The sequence below is a fragment of the Cnephaeus nilssonii genome (assembly GCF_951640355.1).
Source record: "Cnephaeus nilssonii genome assembly, chromosome: 6".
Taxonomy (NCBI): domain Eukaryota; kingdom Metazoa; phylum Chordata; class Mammalia; order Chiroptera; family Vespertilionidae; genus Cnephaeus; species Cnephaeus nilssonii.
The window spans coordinates 23,990,245-24,003,554 of NC_137077.1; the positions used below are offsets into that span (position 1 = coordinate 23,990,245).

The window sequence follows — 13,310 nt, forward strand, 5'->3', positions numbered from 1 at the left end:
TTAACTTTCTACATTTTGATATTATATAAATTTGTTACAAGCAGTATTGCTTGTGGGGTTAGAAAAATAAAGAGAGCCTGTATTTTCCACAAAAGAAAGCACTGTTACACCTAAGGTGAAGACAAAGGTAGGAGGAGCCCCTACATGGTTATTAAGTAGTTGGTTCACTTAAGGACATTGCAGAGAGAAAAACCTCTAAAAATCTGTTAATTCTTTTACCATTAGACGCAAAGAGTAAATCTTATATGCTGCAGTGTTGGTTAGGGTTCTCTGTTGCAAAGATCAGAAATCAAATCAATATCACTCAAGGAATAAAATGGGAGTTAAAAATAAGTATTATAATGATCATAGAACAGAAGGATGGCAGGAAATAAAAATTAAAGACTCTCTTTTTGCCTCTTGGGTCCTTCTCTCTTTATTTTTCTCAGCAACAAACTTGCTCTGTTATTTGGGGTACATAATCGGCAAAATGTAGCTTCCCCATAGATCTCAAGTTCCGTATTTCAGTTCCAGCCATTTGAAAAGACTAGCTCAGCTCTCTCTGGGTCCAAATTTCAAAATCTCAGAAGGAAGAATCTGATTGACTAAGTTTGTTTCAGATGCCCCGCTCTGGTCCAATTGGCTGTAGTCATGCCATCCTTTGGATGGAGATAAAGAGATATTAGACCAAGGGTAGGACATATGTTTCCAAGTTGCTTACTACAGCTGGAAAAAGAGCAGAGAACATTAGAAATTGATAAGCTAAACATCACTTTGAACTGCCCCAAAGCTGAAAAATAAAAAAGGTATTTCAAAGGAAGTCATAGAAAGACAATGGCACATACTAATATAAAATAAAATCAGCTGGTAAATCAAGTAATATACTACCAGAATAATAAAATACAAATGTTGAACTATTTAAAAGGCTACAGATCTTTTGCTTTGAGCCAACATCGTGTGGCCATGGGGTGGCTGCTTCCAGTGTGCTCCGTTCCTAATCCAATGAACGTGTCAGCGCCCATGGTCCCAGTCCTCCTCAGCAACCAAGGCCAGCACTCCATCCACCTGTGCCAAAAACCAACCCTGGCCCACGCCTTCCTCAGGGCCCAGCCTCAAGAAAGCGCCCAGAACCTTTGGCTGGCCACCGCTTCAATCTGGCCCCGCTAGGCCGGCGAAGAACCCAGGCCCGGGGGCATCCACGAGGAACAGGAAAGAACAAGGGACACGCATAGCCGTTCCAGCAGGTGATGCAGGCACGAAAGCAGCCTCCGCTGGAAAGTCTAGGCGTCCATCCCAGGCCCTGGGTGGAAGGGCTGTGAAGGAGGACCCAGGTCACCTGTCCGCCTCGGAGCAGAAGGATGTGTCCTCCAGCTCTGGGCAGCCCTGTCATTACCAGAGCGGACTTGGTTTTGGACTCTGATGAGGAAGAAAATGGCCAGAGTGGAGGAATGGAGGCTCTGGAAAACCATGAGAAGACAAAGTTTGACACCCAAACATCTGTGGATACCTCCCCTCTTCTAGTCCCAGTGCTGTGTCTGTCCCTTCCCATGACATATAGACTCCTCTGATAGGACCAGAATGCCATCTCATCTTGCCTGTCTCCTTCCTCCTCACCTCCACACGCCATTTAGTGGGGATAAAGTGGAAGCCCAGCCTTGGGTTGCTCGACTCTATGGCCCAAATTACTTTGTAATGCTTGATCATTAAACTTTGGATTTGTTAAAAATAAATAAATAAATAAAAATAAAAATCTTGCCCATCTGGCGTTGACCTATGAACCAGGAGGTCACGGTTCGATTCCCAGTCAGGGCACATGCCAGGTTGCAGTCTCGATCCCCAGTGTGAGGCATGCAGGAGACAGCCAATCAGTGATTCTCTCTCATCATTGATGTTTCTATCTCTCCTTCTCCCTTCCTCTCTGAAATCAATAAAAATATATTTAAAAAAAATAAAAATCATATGATGAAGCAGTGATTATAGCAACGTGGAACAAAAGCCATGAAAATGTTCATTCTCACCCTGGCCCGTGTGGCTCAGTTGGTTGGAGCATACCCCAAAAGGTAGCAGTTTGATTCCCAGTTAAGGGCACATACCCAGGTTTCGGGTTCGATCCTGGGTTGGGGCCTGTTCGGGAGGCAACCTACCCATGTTTCTCTCTTATCTCTCTCTCTCTCTCTCTCTCTCTCTCCCTCTCTCTCTCTCTCTTCCTCTCTCTCTCTCTCTTCCCTCTCTCCCTCTCTCCCTCCCTCCCTCCCTCTAAAATAAAAAAAAAAGTTCACTCTCCTTCACCTGGTATTTTTTCCATATGTGAATATTCCCCAAAGAAAAATCCAAAGGGGGGAAATTTACACAGATGTTCCTGGCACCTCTAGTTATAATAGTGAAAAAAAATTGAAAGCAATCCAAGTGTCTAATAGGGAAGTGACTAAACAAACAATGGGATTATTACATAGCTATTAAAAATGACAAGAGGTGAGGACTATGTCAACAGAGAAGTGTGTATCTGCAGGAACGTTAAGTGGAAAAAAGAACACAGAGCAGTATTTAAACACTAGTGGTTAAGGATGTGTGTGTACATTATCAAAGGTCAGAAGCCAAGAAAAGAAAAGAAGATAGCTGGAGTTCAGTGTTCACTGGGTCTTTTTTAAATCTGCGTAGTGCCATGAATTTATGACAATAATAGTTGAGATGTCATGCAACGTAGATATCCTAGAAGTCCCCTGCAGAATAAGAGCTCTAACTTATCTACCAGGCTGTATTTTCCAAGAGATAATTTCATGCCAAATTCTCATCAAATTATTATGAAAACAGTGCCATTTCTTTAAGAGAACAAAATACCTTTCTTTAGTTTTATTCAACAAGCAATTCCGAGAGCTTAATGATGTTCTAGAGCAGTTACAGTCTCATGGAATTTACAAAAAACATGGGACATCCTCAGGTGGATATGTGCTATTATTTTCATTTTTATTTATTTGAGTGCCTGTATGTATTAGGATCTATTACAAGGGAAAGTCTGGAAGACCTTTGGCCTTTGTGAATTAAACCCCACATTTACAAATTGTCTTGATTTTATACTTTTGATGTTGTCTCCAAAAGGAATCCTATGTATAGTCACTGAGACTATACTGATAAAGATTAAAAGGAAAAGGTCATCATCATGATCTAAACTTGGGTCAGATTACCATTGTAGTGCACTACGGATTAATATTTTATAAATTCTGTGATTATCTGGTGAGTAGCGAAATATTGACATCGCAAAATGTATTATGTTGTAATTAAAAGATATAAACCACACATTTTGATATCTTGTCTTAGAATTTTATTTATTTATTTATTCACCGAGAGCCTCAACAATTAGACATGGCCTAGGCCAGTGATCGGCAAACTCATTAGTCAACAGAGCCAAATATCAACAGTACAACGACTGAAATTTCTTTTGAGAGCCAAATTTTTTAAACTTAAACTTCTTCTAATGCCACTTCTTCAAAATAGACTCGCCCAGGCCGTGGTATTTTGTGGAAGAGCCACACTCAAGGGGCCAAAGAGCCGCATGTGGCTCGCGAGCCGCAGTTTGCCGACCACGGGCCTAGGCTTCTCTACATCTCTGGGAGGCCCTGATCATGATTTTCACTTTATCTTTAGCATGTGGTCGTTTTAACTAGGGCCCAAAATGAATAAACACCTACTTAACAAACTGCTCTCTACTAGCCATACTGTTTCTGCTGCCATGTCACTAGTCAGAAAATTCTAGAGCCGCGAGTGGTTCACAACCCTGGCTGCAGGTGAGAATCCCCTGCACTTGCCAGACACCACTCCAGATCTGCTGATTCAGACTCTCCAGGGCTGGAGTTTGGAGATCCCTGTACGTAAGGAGCTCTCTCCCTCTTCTTTCTTGCACTAGGGAAGTTGGAGAAGCACATGGGAAGTGAAAAATCAGGGTACTCTCCTTTCTTGCCCACCGCCTCCCCACCCTTGATTAGACCTGGCTTACATTCCATTTGGAGTGTTAATGCCTATGGGGACACATTTTTCCACCTCTTAATTCAAAAGCTCAGGCAGCCCTACCCGGTTTTGCTCAGTGGATAGAGCATCGGCCTGCGGACTGAAGGGTCCCAGGTTCGATTCCGGTCAAGGGCACATACCCGGGTTGTGGGCTCGATCCCCAGTGGGGTCGTGCAGGAGGCAGCCAATCAATGACTCTCTGTCATCATCGATGTTTCTATCTCTCTCTCCCTCTTCCTTCCTCTCTGAAATCAATAAAAAAATATATATTTTTTAAAAAAAGCTCAGGCAGATACTGAAGGCGTCTTGACTAAGATTATATTTACCCTTTGAGGAACTATAACCAGAATATTTGCATATGGACCAATGATTCAAAAAAGTCAAGTTCAAAAGGACCGTGATGAGTAGTAACAAATGGTGTTGGGTTGATAAAGACAAAGTATAGTTATAAAGGTGGCGAAGTTCATTGTGTTCCAGAAAGATATGGCTGTTAAGGCTTTCCAGATGAACCAGAAAGTTGAGACAATAATCATTTAAGGGAGAAACCAATTTGGCCTTCCTTATTTTAAGGTGTGAGTGTTAGAAGGATAATACATTTGGGGTCCTGTGGTCGGAGTCTGCCAGGCTGAGCTCCAACCAGCAGAAAGCACCCACAGATGCTGTACTCCCCTTTTCCTCCTGAATTATTCAGACAACTGCCCTTTGAGTCATGCTTCACTAACCTGGAGATAGAATCCATTCATTTAACTATTGCATGGACTACAATTGCTACTTCAAATGGAAACCCAGGAAGCTGAATCCCTGCTGCTGTTGAGAGTATATAATTAGCTCCTTGTGCAGCCTGACCCCACAGATTTTTTCTGACGCATTTGGCCTGCAGCGTGACCTTTCTGAGACCTCCAATATCTTCTCCGCAGCTGGAGATGCCCAAAACTGCACGCAGCACTTCCTTCGGGTGTGGCCTTGTGGTTGCTTTTTTTTCTTTTTTTAAGGCTTCATGCTTATTGGATCACATTTTTCAACCACTCTCAGATTCACATAGCTTTTTAAAATACAGGAGTGGACTATAAGTGGCTATCTCAAACATAACAGTTCCCGCCCTCCCCCCCCCCCTTTTTTTTTTAATGATTTTGGAATTATGGCCTCTCAAGAAACACTATAATTGGTCAGCCTGGGGTGCGTTTGATGTCCTCCCAGATAACGTCATTAGCTATTCTCAGGAGAGGAAAGGCAGCGTATACCCTCCTGGGAGAATGACACACTCGTTTCAAGTTGGGGAAGAGCCTGCTGTTCTTTTCCTGCGTTTGGGGGAAAGCGAACACACAATGTTCACTTCCTAAATACGGGATGTGCTGTGAGGCTGGCAGGTCATTTTCCACCATGTCACATCCTTCTGGGTGAAGGCCGCAGGGGCCAGGACAGGAAAAGGCAATTCTCAGGGTGAGACAAGGCTTTCCCAGGGCAGCCATTGGCTCTCGGGAACTATAAAGCATGCTCCTCCAGAAACAGCCTCCGATTGCTCTTCCCGGAGGTAGCCAGAGGTGAATGGTAAGTGGGGAGCCTAGCGGGACACTACCTGAAAAATTGCCATTGGACTTGTAATACTGGGCTCATAGCCCTGGTCCATTATATATTTTAAGTGACTTTTCCCCACTTTCCTAAGAGATGTCTTTCCCTGGAAATTTATCCCTGGTGGGTGGAATTATGGAGGCATACAAGTAAAATTCAGACCTTGCAAGAGTCAGGAGACCAAGATTCTAGACTGGGCTCTGTGAAGGACTGGCTGCATCTAGAATCTGTCTGTGTTTCGATTTCCTCGTCTTTCGGATGAGAAAAACATCTCTGCCCTGATTATCTCACAGGATCGGAACACTCCATTTCTGTGTCTTATTTGCCACTTTAAAGAAGTTCCTGATAATGATGAGTACAGCGGATATGAAGGGGGGGGGGGGTTTGGCAACTAGCAAGGATGTACTTTTACCCCAGAGTGTACAGTTCTGTCTCTTTGTTAGTCATCTGTAATTGGCTTCCATTCAATTTGGTGCAAGGTTTGCCCTCAGTGAGTTGTTAAAAAATTTGGGTTGGGTGACTATTTTATTCAACCATAATTCACTTAAAAAATATTTTTATTGATTTCAGAGAGGAAGGGAGAATGAGAGAGAGAGAAACATCAATGATGATCAATGAAAATCATTGATCAACTGCCTCCTGCACTCCCCACACGGGACTGAGCCCACGACCCGCGTAATCTAACTGTGACCTCCTGGTTCATAGGTTGACGCTCAACCACTGAGCCACGCCAGCCGGGCCAACCGCTGTTCATTTTTAAAAGGGAGCTTTCATAGTAGAGATATAGTGGTATTCATTTAATTTAGTTTTAACGAAGCACCCACCAAAGAGTGAGACCTGATGAGCTCTCCCTAGAATAAACAGCAAAACCCACATCTGAGGCTTAATTCTAAGAGAAGAGCCTGGAAGAACAACAAGCAGAACCGTTGCTCCCGGCAACCATCTAACTTAGAAAGATTAGTTTCTTACACTTGATAGATAATATGATTTTTGAGTTTTTGGTGACGAGAGAGAGAGAGAGAGAGAGAGAGAGAGAGAGAGAAACTGTATTACAACTCTTATGATCCAAGTCTTCATGTGACAAAAGGACTTTGTAAGCAGGTACAACCTCCTGCTTGTATTGTCTTCCCAATAGAGCAGAGGCCCGAGCATTGCAGGTGTCAGAAGGCTCCTCCTCTCCTCACGGCCCTTACATCTTACATAACAAATAGGGAAGTCCATCCTTAGCGTCCCCTGGGAGAAAAAGCAGGGGACAGCATTAGTCCTAGTTGCAAATGCGGATTCCAGGCCCTGAGAACTCGGGCGACCTGTCCCAGATCACAGCACTGATCTTTGGGAACTGGGCACGTGGCTCGCTGGAAAGGGACCCCTGTGCCCTTGCGTGGCAGTAGCTGCTAGGCTTAACTATGCCGACTGCCCCCTCGCGTGTGGAGACCGCGATCGCGGGCCGCTGTCGGCCACGGAGACTCTGGAATAACGCGTGTCTGTGTCCCCGCAGGACATGGAGCGGCCGGCGGCCGGGGAGCTGCAGGGCACCGAGGCGCTGCGGCGCTTCCAGGGGCTGCTGCTCGACCGCCGCGGCCGGCTGCACGGCCAGCTGCTGCGCCTGCGCGAGGCGGCCCGGCGGCTCCAGCGCCTGCGCAGACGCTCCCAGGCGGCCCGCGTGGCCGGCAGCTCGCTGAGCGCCGCGGGCGCCGTCACCGCGCTCGTGGGGCTCTCGCTCAGCCCGGTCACCCTGGGGGCCTCGCTCCTGGCGTCGGCCGTGGGGCTGGGGGTGGCCACCGCCGGAGGGGCCGTCACCGTCACGTCCGACCTCTCCCTGATCTTCTGCAACTCCCGGGAGGTGCGCCGGGTGCAGGAGATCGCGGCCGCCTGCCAGGACCAGATGCGCGAGCTGCTGAGCTGCCTCGAGTTCTTCTGCCGCTGGCAGGGCCGCGGGGACCGCCAGCTGCTGCAGAGCGGGAGGAACGCCTCCATGGCCCTGTACAACTCCGTCTACTTCATCGTCTTCTTCGGCTCTCGCGGCTTCCTCATCCCCAGGCGGGCCGAGGGCGCCACCAAGGTTAGCCAGGCCGTGCTGAAGGCCAAGATCCAGAAGCTGGCGGAGAGCCTGGAGTCCTGCACGGGGGCCCTGGACGAACTCAGTGAGCAGCTGGAGTCCACAGTCCGGCTCCGCACCAAGGCCAGACGTGGCCACGACCTCCAGGTCTCTGCGGACCAGCCCGCGGCGCTGTTTTTCAGAGAACATCCTTTCTCCTAAGGGCTGAGGCCAGAAACCACCCCTGTGGGATGCTCTGGCTTTGTAGCTCCCTCAGGAAACACCCAGCTGCGTTGGGAGCTGAGTGCAAAGGATGGGAAGAAACTGTGCTTGAGGTGAAGGGTCCTCGCAGCCCTTCTTTTCCCATCGCCGTGAACATCCTGCTGAGGACTGTTGTATGGCGTGATCCTAGTAGAACATGTGACCTGAAAACTATTTTTTTCCTTGATCAGAACCGTCCAGTCTTCACATTACTGGGCACTCGGGTTTTAAGTTGTTGGGTGGTCCCTGCCCCTGCCCTGGTGGTTTGAGCTGAGGCTGGAGAGGGTGCAGACACGGCCATCCTTTGCGTCCTTTCTAAAGCTCTACTTGGCGTGGAGGTCCTCAGAAGGCCTTAGTGGGGAGACACAAGCTTTAAAGCCTCTCTTCCAGAGTTTCCGAGTACAAAGACCTCCAGAATCCAGAGCAAAGTGACCCCCCTCTGACCAGTGTTGGAGGGTTCAGGATCCGAGAGAGGCCCCTCCCTCTGACATGCCATCCCCTCCCCTCTCAGCTTATCCACTCACAGGTCCAGCCTGGGGATGGAGTGGACCTTCCTGGGTGGCTTCATATTCAGGCTCTGACAGGGGAAACCAACCCATTTCCAAGTGCTGTCCCTGGCAGGAAGCGGCTGAGGCCATGGAAGACAAATGACTTGCAGCTTCATTTACTGACTTCCTCGTGTACAGAAGAGAGCAGTGGCTTTGAGTTAGATAGTCCCGCGTTTATTACGTACCCTGTCACGTCACTACTGTGTGATCTTGGCCACTTAGTCTCTCTGAGACTTGGCTTCCTGGTCAGTCAAAGAGAGATGCTAAGCCCTAACTCTGTTGTGAGTCTTACGTGAGAGAAAGTGCCTGGCACAATGTCTGGCTCATGAAGAGTAGCCCCTGGACTGGCAGTATCGGCATCACCGGGGAACTTGTTAGAAAGGCCAGTTCCTGGACTCAACCCCTGCCTTATGGAATCAGAATACTCTGGAGGTGCATTTAAACAAGGCCTCGGGGTGATTCTGATGCCTACTAAGGTTTGGAAACCACTGCAAGAGATGTTCGTTTCTGATCCCCTCAATGAGCTTTCACAAAATCTCAGGGCCTCTCTAGGAGCTCCATGGTCTTCAGAGCCATTCCCTGAAGGTCAAGGACAGACTGTGTCCCAGAAGTAAAAGAATGTGTGTGCATCGATCAGTGCATCTTGGGGCACCTTGCCATCGTGTTAGCTAAGGGATGTAACATAATAAACCCTTTAGAGGGCAGTGTTGCCCACTCATTGTAGAAACTGGTACAGAAAGGAATGTGAATTTATTGGAAATTGACCTTTATTACCTTCGCTGAAAACTGCTAGACCAAGTATTTTTTAATTTATTTTACGTTTTTTATTTATTTACTTTTTATTATTTGCATTTAATTTTATTTAATCATCACATTTAGGAAATAATAGGAATAGCAAGTGATTGAATGGGAGACTGCTAAGGCTCTTTTCAGGAGATGAGGTTGAGTTTGACTTTCTGAGGCCGGACGTGAGTTCTCCTTGAATAAGTCTCTCTTCCCACGTGAAGTAAATGTGGGAAGTTCTGAATAGACAGACCCAGAGCTGAGTTTAAGCTTATCAATAGAGGCTTGACTTGCAGGAGGTAGAAATGATGCAGGCATATTTAACCTGAAGGTACTTTGCCAGCAGATAACACTTGACCTGAAAGGAGAATCTATTTAGCCCTGGGTTCTGAACTACTTTTCACGGGAAAACAAAACAATTAAAGGCATGTGAAGGAAGCACTTAGACCTTGGAAGCCTGATGTCCTGTAGCGTTGTCTTATGGGTTATAAACAAAATAGCTTGTGTTATGGTGGTGATGTGTCATATTTTCACATTGGGGGCTGTAAAAAGTCTGTAAGCTGTCTCTACGGAAATATAATTTCTTCACTTTCCACTCCTACAACTGTAATGTTGAAAAATATGTTGAAAAGTCGTTGAGACTACATACACAAAAACTTGGCTGTATTAGTTAATGATTTAGCACGCTTTAAATTGGTTCCGTTTTCTCCCAGGGTTCCCAACGATGGCAGTGTGTCTGAGGAAGTGCAATGTCAGCACTGGGGCGAGGTGGTTGGTGGTTCTAAATTTTAGTTTTTCCTATAAATTTCAATCGATGTGTATCCTGGTTTGTTTGCAAGTTGGTACTGGTTTCTTTTTAAACTGGTGCCGTTTCCTAGACTACCCTGCACAGATGCTAGCATTTTGGGTCAACAAGAATGTACTTCATGTTGTCATTTGTGCTCTGTCATAAAGGTACAGCCACTCCCTAACTCCATCTTCTATTAATGCTTAAGTTTGAATTATATTCTTCCAATGCCTGAGCTGTTCCCTAGCAATATATGGGGCACTTTGGGCAGCAGCAGCAAACATTTCCTATCATTAGGGTATTTTGACTATATCAGAGTCCTAGGCTCTTGAAGTATCATTTCAGTGGCCCACTTTACATTTAAGGAAGAGTGTCTACTTTGGAACAACACTTTGCATAATAATTATCCAAATGCATTTGAATAATTTAATGAATTGCTTAGCTATTTTGATAGGAATTTATTGATGATGAAAGACTATCCATCCTCTACATGCCTGTTATAAAGACTGGAGCCTCTGTCAGGATTTAGTCAAGTTCAGTTCAATGGATCCTAGAGACAAATATTTATTTCTTTTGTGGGAATGTGAATCAGGCTTTTCCTTATGGCCTGCATTCTACAAACAAACAGATTGAAATGGTATGTTGTAACGAGAGGGAGGGAAAGGATTATTTAGATCACAAGCATACTCCAGAAAAAGTCCCGAGTTTGAAAAATAAATATGTTTGTACTAAAGTCTTAAGTGCTTCTGGTAGTTTCTGGGGTTTACAATCATTTGAATGGCTCTCTTTCACAATAAAGGGGATTCAACGAAACTACATTCTGCTCTATTGAAGAACAATCCTTCGCAAACATGCTGATCCTAATTGCTTTGATGCCTTTGCCCTAAGGCACCTGTCATTTCCAGTATGGCAAATGTCAAAGTCAAAAGTGTGTACTGGGAGAAAGAGAGAGAGAGAGAGAGAGAGAGAGAGAGAGAGAGAGAGAGAGAGAGAGAGAGAGGTGTAGAAGCCACTTTAAATCAGATATGTCAAACAATCAGTCAACTTGATATAGTTCTCATTCAGTGCCTTGGTGTGAAAAGAAAGAGGGAATTGAGACATGGAGATAAAGACACTACAGAGATAAAGAGGGATTCAATTAAATGCAGCAATTTTCTAATTCAGTGGGGGTTTTTCTCCACTGTAGCAAAATTAGTTCTTTCCCCTATTGAAATAAACTGTCCATTCCTCAAATGTTTTGGTCTCTGTAATTAGTCACCTGATCTCATGTTTGCCTGGGCATGAATTAATAACTGAAAAAGGGCAGATATTTAATCACTTTCATTTAGAATATTCAGTATCAAACTGTGTAAATCAACTTTTAAAAAGCAGTTAACTCATGCACAGGAATATTCTTACTACCTAGAAATCAGACTTCCAGCAGTTTTTCCCAGGAGGTGAAATTTTCCCACAAGTCTCCAGAGAACTTCACCTTGCAAGTCACTGATCTTGACCGTGCAAGGGAAATGTAATAATTTTTAGCTAAGAATTGGCGGATCCCAATATACCTAGATTCTGTTAGAAAGGAAGGTGGACATAGGACAGGGGGTCCAGCAATCCAGAGAGCCTGCAGTGGTTGCTAGAGTCAGTCAAGAGCTCCTGCTGTGGAGGTGGTCTCCCTATCTGAGTGCCAGCCAGCCTGAGTCTCCCCACCGTGGAAGCATGCCCGGGTCCAGATGCTGTACTGTTAGTGGGTGTGCAACAACAACAACAAAAAAAGGCTGTGTTGGCAAGACCCTGACTGTTTGCAAAGCCAGCCACAGGCTGGGATCCTGTTTTTGCTGTAGCAATGTGTTCCTGTCTTAACAAGTACCCATTTAGTTAATTGCAATAAATCTCTCCTTGTCGAGTTGACAGAAGGTGGGGATGTTAACTTTTTGCTCCAGGCAAACCCTGGGGAATTCTGCTGTGGTCTGGAATAAGACAAAGAGTGATGTCAGATCTTAGGTTTTTACTGTTTCTTTTCTGTCTCTTCACAATTTTTGCTACATTCTTTAGGTTCTATATGGTAGGCCTTGGCAGCTTCAGGCTCATCAGCATACCAAATCTAGCATGAGGGAGAAGAGAAGCACATTTAACCGATAGTTCAAGCAGAAGTCCCAGAATTAAGTCTTGCTGGCCTTGATTAGCCTTACTAGGACATTGTGCACTGTTGAACCAATCATTGTAATAGAGAGGATGGGAGACATGCACCAGTTGGCTTATTCTAGGTCATGTGCTCCACTCCTGGATCCCAGGAGGGATTTTTTTTTTTTTGGGGGGGGGGGGGATCTGAAGTAGTGGGCTGGTTTTACAGTTGTCCCACCTGTATATCACACTCTTTCCTAGGGTGTCTTCTAAGAGTATCATTTGAGAGCCTGGGGTGTTTCTTGGACTCCTTTCTTCTTGGCAGATGTTGAACTCACCAGACCTTGCTCCTTCAGATGACCACTTGTTCTGAGTGATGGCACACGCACTGTCTGAGCAGCACTTCAAAACGTACGAAGAAGTGGAAAATTGGGTCTCTGAATGGTTTGCCTCAAAACAAGGAAAGTTCTATTGGGACAGTATCCACAAATTACCTGAAAGATGGGGGAAATGTGTAGCTAGCGATGGCCATTACTTTGAATAAAGCACTTTTGAGGTTTCTCTTAAAATTACCGTGTTTTCTTTGGATTACAAAATCTGCATTACTAACTGGTAATGGCCAATCCGAATTATTAACTGGTTAATAGTTAATCCACAATTTGAAAGAATCTGTGATCACTTATTTATTTTTTAAAATATATTTTTATTGATTTCAGAGAAGAAGGAAGAGGGGTAGAGAGAGATAGAAACATCAATGATGAGAGAGAATCATTGATTCCTGCCTCCTGCACACCCCCTACTGGGGATCGAGCCTGCAACCCCCGGCTTGTGCCCTTGACTAAAATCGAACCCGGGACCCTTTAGTCCACAGGCTGACGTTCTATCCACTGAGCCAAACCAGCCAGGGCTGTGGTCACTTATTTATTATCTGTCTTCTCCACGAGGGTAGAGGATGCTGCCCTTGTCACTAAGCATATAACGTAGCCCTAGCATATGGTAGGCACTCAACAAATGTTTTAATAAATAAATGAAATAATAATTATACTAAATAATACTGCGATATCAACCTGTTTAAAACTCCATGGTTAGAAAAGTAAGGAGCATAATGGGTGGGGACCTGAAGGGCATATTGGAGGCCCTGGTCGTCGGCCCCTTCTGTACTCGGTTCAGTTCCCCACGTCCACACTCACACCCATTCCTAACTTTTTCGCTAGGTTTCCGCGAAGCCACACCTCTC

The 13,310-nt window shown here is 45.4% G+C and overlaps 1 protein-coding gene across 1 annotated transcript; it reads left to right on the forward strand.

Annotated features, from left to right (window-relative positions):
• Positions 1-5,465: 5,465 nt before the first annotated feature.
• Positions 5,466-13,305, forward strand: APOLD1 (apolipoprotein L domain containing 1). The gene is made up of 2 exons (XM_079775414.1): positions 5,466-5,529; positions 7,049-13,305. The coding sequence occupies exons 1-2, from the start codon at positions 5,527-5,529 to the stop codon at positions 7,808-7,810; spliced, it is 765 nt and encodes a 254-aa protein (XP_079631540.1). The 5' UTR covers positions 5,466-5,526; the 3' UTR covers positions 7,811-13,305.
• The last annotated feature ends 5 nt before the right edge of the window (positions 13,306-13,310 follow it).